Raw genomic sequence first — 7,482 nt, 5'->3', positions numbered from 1 at the left:
AGACATGTGAGCGTAGATTTAGTAGATCAGATTATTGGGAGTTTCAGTTATTGGAGTTGATCAGACGAATTTCGAGGACAAAATTTTTTTTAAGGAGTGTAGATTGTAACGCCTAGAAAATTCATAAATTCACTCACGAGTATTAAAGAGATTTTAATTTAATTTTAATTAATTTATTTATGATTTAAAGATTTTTTCGAAATTAAATGATTTTTGTTTTATTTAGTCACGATTTAAAATATTGGTTTAAAATGTTTTTCATGTTATTTTGCGTGAGATTTTATGTTTCAAAATTTAAGATTTTAGGTGTTAAAAATATATGTTTAAATTTTGTGTAAAATAATTTAATTTTATGTAAATTGCTTGATGTTTAATGGTTGCAAATTAGTTTTAATATGTTTCAGGTATGAGTTTAATTCCGGTACCGAAGGGAATCGAGATTAGCCTATGAACGAAGTTAAAGAAATTTTAAGTTAAGCGTGTTTTACATGGATATTTATTTTTAGTTCAAATATATATTTTTACTTTATTTTAAAGATGGGTTTGGCATTTAATTAATTTTAAAAGTTTAGGGAGAGATATTTTAAAAACTAAAATTTTAAGTTGTCGGGCCAACTTTCGGCCCAAGAACTTACTATAGATTTGTGCGTTAAATTTCTTTCCCCAAAATCTTATGTTTCACGCCGCCTCTTCCCTCCCCTACCCTTCTCTAGCAGCCGTCATCGAATTATATGAGTTTTTGATAAGAATGATGTAGAACTGTGAAACGTAAATCGTTTTTGATGTTTTGGTTAAAGATTTTTTAGAAGGATATTAAAGGATTTTGAGAAATATGGTTGAATATGAGTATTTTTGGATGTATGTATTTTTAGTTTAAAGCTTTTGAAGGTTTGGTGTTTTTTTTTTATCGAATCCTTTCACGTTTTGAAGATTTTTTATGTGGAAAATCAAGTTTCCAACGAGTATATGTTTTGTCTAAATATTTTGAGATTTGATGAAAAGTTGTTTGAATCTGGGAATTTTGGTGTGTGTTGATGTATGAGAAGTTTTGATTCAAATATTTAAAAATACGGGATATCACAGTAAGACACGTCCCTTGAATTAGCCCTAGTTCCGTTTTATGAGATTAAATAGTAAAAAAATTATTAAAGAATCTTTATTTAAACTAACCAAGTGATTAAATAGTTCAGAAATAAGAAACTAAGGATCGGACCTTCCGAAGAGTTCGGACATTCCGAAGGCAGTTCAAAAGCACCCAACTGATCAATGTGTAGTTTGAAATTAGATGGTAAGTTCGGAATGTCTTAACTGATAGCTGACCTTTCGAAGTGAGTTAGGCCATGCACACAAATGAGGTATCAAAAATTCACAGACACGTGGAATATTGGAGCTTCCGAAGATGAGATTGGACCCTCCGAAGACAGCTATCCACTTAGCTTGACAAGATGCAAAATGACACGTCACTGCATGCATGCGATTGGAACGTCCAAAGTGCTAATTGGAGATTATGAAGTCAGTCGTTTGGGAAACTGGCACAATATGCAAGACCGGGCCTTCCAAACCAGGGTTATGAGCTTCCTGATTTCGTTTATAAATAAGCCGTGAATTTCTCATTCTAAGTGTGTGTTTGAGGTGTTTTGGTATGTGAAGTATATATTTTGAGTGCTTCTAGTTGTCTTCTCGGAGTCCGAGCGATAATAAGACTTTTTCACAGTCGTAGCAGAGCTGTGCCTAAGTTTTAGGGCCTTCGACAGCGGGTTGACGACGGATGCTAGTATAAGTATAGACTTTTATAGCTTTTAGAGTAACAATTCGCCTAGTTAAGGGCCTTGAGGCTTTTAATAAAATATTAGTGATGTATTATTTACTTGATTATAGGCTTGAACTATAGTATCCCGGTCTCATTTTACAAGATTAATTTGCTAATCATGTTTAGATTTAATAAATCATGATGAAAAGATTTTTATATGATTAAACAGACCAAGAAATTGGACCCAGAACATCCAAAAAGTGGTAAATGAGCTTATATGGGTTTTGACAAGTTCGAAGGGTCCGAAGAGATCAGAGTCAACGAAACAAGATCAGATGATATGGGGACGATCGGAGCGTCTGAACAGATATCGAAGCGTCCGATCGTGGTGTCCTACACGTGGCAATGAAACTTTAACACGTAGCCGCATGCATGAGATCGAAGCGTCCAAAGTGTAGATCAGAGCATCCGATCTGGGCCGATCGGAACGTGGCATGCATGCGCAGATCGGAGCCTCCGATCGTGCTCTATAAATAGGGGTCGAGAGGCTCACTTTCAATTCACTCCAAAACCTCTCCTCTCCCATGATGGCTCGATTTTAAGGGCATTGAGACTCTTTTATAAAGAGTTGGAGTAGGTTCTAGTATATTTTTATATAACGGACAATGTCCGTAATAGTAGGCAAGCAGCGAAGCTTTGACGAGGTGTCCAGAGGTCGTAGCAGGGCTGTACCCAAGCTCTGGGGCATTCGACATCAGCGGACTGAGGACGGACGAAGGTATAGCTCTAGCTCCTTATACAAGATAGGGAGTATGTTATAGTTTAATTAAGGCTTTTAGAGCATGTTAGATGATGCATGGTATTTATGAATTGTAGTATTGCATGGTAGGCTTGGAACCTAGATGGGGGCTTCTAGGAACTGCCTTAGAGAGGTAAATAAGTACTGACTGATATTGTTAGCGGGTTTGTATGCTTATGTGTTGCATATTATCTGACATGATGCATGTTATTGTTTTGAAATATTATGTTGCATGCGCATTTCATATTGAGCCTGCATCTCCTTTGAGATAAGCTAGTATTATAGGGTGCTCAGCCCTTTTTAGGACGATTAGACACTGAGAGTCACTATGACCGACGAGTCTGTTGAACTTTAGTGATCCAGGGACATTTGGTCCACGTCTGTTAGGAATGAGTGGTTGGGTCCAGCGGTTTGAGTCCCAACGGCTACAGCTCATGTCCTAGGCGCCAGTTTGAGTGGATTTCTGATTTGTTATCCAGATATGATACATGTTCATTACATTGCATGCATCATAGACGTATGTTTACCCGTACTAGCGTACTGAGCTTTATATGATCACGTCCATTTATTTTCTATTGTTTGGACACCTCATTCGACGAGGCAGTTGCAGGTAGTTCTCCTAGAGATTTGGAGATTGGGTGGTGACCAAGGCAGGATTGCAGGGTCAGCCACTAGGTTTTGCCATGCTGATACTTTAGTTATTTGAATTTCCGCAGTATATCTCTGATTACGATTATTTTATTGTTTAACCCCAACCTAGTGTGTATAATTGCTTGTTAGAGATATGAAAGTACTATCCGAGATAACCTGATTGAGTATGCATGCATTATATGTTGCATTTTATATGACATGTTTTTATGTGTGTATCTTATATCACGATTATTATGTTGCATACATATCATGTTAAGATTTCCTTCTTGAGATAACACAGTGGGTCACTCAACCCCTTCTTCTTTAAGTGGATGGTTGGACCCGTTAGTACGGATTCATGTCACTGCATGTTATCCACATATTTTATGATGTGGGAGTCAACTCTTAGTGAGATGGCACAAAGTGCTACATGTCATGGCACCACTTGACTGAACATAGTTCTTGATCTAGATCCTGGGTACTTTGTACACTTGAATTCATGTACTCATAGCACTTGTATACTCATATTTTCATATTGAGTGTTTTCATCGCTCACGTCCTTGGTTTTGTTCTTGGACACCCTATTCCACAAGACTGACCTTAGGTTGGATGGATCCGATAGGAGAGGTCGTTGAGAGGGCAGGGGCAGCACTGTCAGGAGTAATGAGCATGGTCCATACTTTTCTATGAGTTTTTAGTACTTGATTCGATATGGTTGTTAACATTTGGTATTTACGAGTTTATTTCGATTGTGTCGTACTAAGTATGTTTTAGTTTTCGTTGATTATCTGATTTTTTTAATGAATTTAATTGTATGCTATTAAGAATTGTTTAGTAGGTCATTTGGGACAGGTCACTACTCCCCTCCCCGAACTCGGGCTTAACAACCCGACACATCCGTGTTGCCACAAGTATTCATTTACTATTGTATATTTAAGGTCTTTACATATGCATCTTTCATGAGTAATAAGATAAAAATACATGCCATATAAAGATTAAATTATATTATTATAAGGAATATTTATTACATATATTCAATAAAATTCTTGGCCAACAGGACCGGAGCCAATTACCCATAAACTTTAATCTCATCGCTTCGTGATGCTTCTTAAACAATCATGGAAAGGGATATGTCTTCTCTTCCCACAATCTCTCGGATGATGTGAAATTTTCATAGTATATATTTGGATAACTGACCTTGGTTTTTTTGCTTGTGAAATGACACCAGTGTTGTCATAGTATATCGATATTGGATCAGGTTCATTAGAAATGATGCCCACTTCATGGATGAAACTCCTTTTCTAAACAACTTGTTTCATTACAGCTTATGAAACAATGTATTCGACCTCAATAATGGACTCTATTGTGGTGTCTTGCTTGGAAATCTTTCACGAGACAACAGTACTACCATTGAACATGAATATAAATTCAGAGGTCGATCTCGAATTATCCATGCATGATTGGATGTTAGAATCAGTGTAGCCTTCCAATTTTAATTCTCCACACCCCTATAAACTATGAATAAATTCTTAATCCTTTCAAGTACTTAAGAATGTCTTTCACGTCTTTCCAATGCAATGGACTGAATTTTTTCTGATATTTGCTCGCAACACTCTGAGCATATGCTACATCAGGGCGGAACTCATATCGTACATAATACTACCAATGGTTGACACTTAGGGTGCATGTGTTATCATCTCTATCTCCTCATCAGTCTTGGGATACATTGACTTGGATAAAGTAACACGATGAAACATTGGTTCCTATCATCTCTGTGACTCTTATATAGAGAATATCTTTAGTATGATATCAATATAGGTGGTTTGGACGAGCCCCAACGACCTCTTTGATCAATCTTACATATTTGTATTCCCAATACATAGGATGCTTCGTCGCCTGTGAATATCCTACTACAATGTACTGACTCCTACATTTGTCGTAACTGCACCCAACCTCACCACCTGACGAACTTCGTGGAATTGGTGAATGAGTCGAAGTAAGTCCAAACATGTAGAGCTTCAGTGTTGTCTCAGTTCATAAGAACTAATGGTGTACAACCCTAACATCGGACTTATCCACTCAATGAACGGTTATTACTTGAAAAGTATGAGGGAGGATAGTTCAGTGAACCCATCATATGAATTTGTATGTTTAAAAATATCTACATCCTTACCGATGAAATGAGGTACACAACACACAGATGCTAGTCTCAAGCTCAAGCGATCACAATCATATGTACGCCTACATATTCATTCAAAATATTTATTTATGCAGTTTTCATGTGTAGTAAAATAATGTAAATGGAAAATGAAGATTAAATTATACTAAAATAAAGTGTGTTTATGTTAGGAATCAGTACGAAATTTGAAGATCGAGAATTCACCAGGCAAACGAAACACACAGATAAGAACAATAATCCCAGAAAGCAGATAAAACCAACGCACACAGATCAATCAACCAACTCACGCAAAAACGATTAAACGACACAAGTATTTACGTGGTTCGGCAAAAATTTGCCTACGTTCACGGGAGAGTAACACAAAAATTTTATTAATCACCCAACAGAACAACCCAAGCTCAAAAACAGAGCTTATTACAGATATGAACAACGAAAAACTCTCAAGCTAGATACAGACTCAATTCAAGCTTTTTATTCTTGAATTCTTCCCGTTACAATCTTCGCTTGTTTCTCTCCTCCGAAATCTCTCTTTTCTTCTCTCATTATATTCTGAAGAATTTGATTTTCTATTATGTTCGTTGCAGCCATCTTCCATCTGTATTTATAGAGGATTAAACCGACTTTCATCTTGGGCTTTAGGTCAACATTAACTTACGGCCCAATTACAAAGTCAACATGGTCCAACCGGATAAGCCTTCATTCATCAGTCTGATCTGCCCTCGTACATCGATTTGCATCGATCTGCCTGCAAGCGTATAGCTTCTCGGACACTTCATCTGACTTCTATCCAAGTCACAGTACTCGAGCAATCTATCTGCATGAACTCATCCGAAGACTTATCTGGCCATCACTTCGATTTGATCCCAGTACTCGATCTGCACCGTGAACTCATCTGAACTCCGAGCTCATCTGATCTGTACAATTCAATCCGATCTCTTCTCTATTCCCATTCAATCTGATAGAAGCATACTTCAACAATCTCCACCTTGATTCTTTCAGAAGGAATGGTGCTCTCCATTCTAGCCGCCTTGGCTAATTTCCAATCACCGCATTAACTAAGTCCAAAAATTTTTTGAACTTAGCATACGGCAGTGACTTAGTCATAGCATCTGCAGGGTTGTCTTCTGATGCTATCTTCACAAGGATCACATCTCCTTTTTCAATTACATCTCTCACGAAATGCATTTTCACGTCTATGTGTTTCGATCGTTCATGATAGACTTGGTGTTTCGTCAAGTGTATTGCACTTTGATTGTCACAGTGTGCTACAACTTGATCTTGTTTTACACCCAACTTTGCTATCATCCCTTTTAACCACAATCCTTCCTTTATGGCCTCAGTCACAGCTATGAATTCTGCCTCAGTGGTAGAAAGAGCAACCACTGACTGTAAATTAGACTTCCAGGTGATCGTTGTGCCATAAAAGGTGAACACATAACCAGTCAACGACTTTCTCGTGTCTAAGTTCCCAGCAAAATCTGAATCCAAATATCCAACTACCGGATCAATCCCATATTGCTGTTTCTCAAACTTCAATCCCAGCCCAGTTGTGTTTATGAGATATCGGAGAATCCACTTCAAAGCTTCCCAATGATATGTTCCCGGATTAGCCATAAATCTTGACACTACACTGATTGCGTATGCCAGATCAGGCCTACTACACACCATTCCATATATGAGACTCCCCACTCCACTAGCATATGGAATACCAGCCATCTTCATCTTGTCTTCCTCACTTTCAGGTGACTGATTCGCAGATAGCTTCAAATGCCGTCCCAGAGGGGTCAAGACAGATTTTGCATGATTCATATTATACCGCAGAACAACCTTCTTTAAATAGTTCTTCTGACTCAGATGAATCTCCTGTCTTTTCCCGTTTCTCACTATGTCCATGCCCAGAATTCTCTTCGCTTCACCTAGATCTTTCATCTCAAACTCTGTGTTGAGCTGTTGTTTCAAGGATGATATCTCTGTCTTACTTTTACTTGCGATCAAGATATCATCAACGTAAATTAGTAGGTACAAGATAACCTGCCTTTCATCCTTCTTCAGATAGACACATCTATCATATTGGCTTCTCACAAAACCAATACCAATCATGAACTCATCAATCCTATTGTAGTG

At 37.6% G+C, this 7,482-nt stretch overlaps 1 protein-coding gene across 1 annotated transcript; it reads right to left on the bottom strand.

The window, feature by feature from the left end:
- Positions 1-6,390: 6,390 nt before the first annotated feature.
- Positions 6,391-7,026, bottom strand: LOC140864851 (secreted RxLR effector protein 161-like). The gene is made up of 2 exons (XM_073269238.1): positions 6,631-7,026; positions 6,391-6,492 (listed from the first exon to the last, which is right to left on the bottom strand). The coding sequence occupies exons 1-2, from the start codon at positions 7,024-7,026 to the stop codon at positions 6,391-6,393; spliced, it is 498 nt and encodes a 165-aa protein (XP_073125339.1).
- Between the last annotated feature and the right edge of the window lie 456 nt (positions 7,027-7,482).

This window comes from Henckelia pumila, chromosome 1, assembly GCF_033568475.1.
Source record: "Henckelia pumila isolate YLH828 chromosome 1, ASM3356847v2, whole genome shotgun sequence".
Classification (NCBI taxonomy): domain Eukaryota; kingdom Viridiplantae; phylum Streptophyta; class Magnoliopsida; order Lamiales; family Gesneriaceae; genus Henckelia; species Henckelia pumila.
Note: the sequence above shows the minus strand (reverse complement) of the source record. Positions and strands in the feature narration are given on the sequence as shown.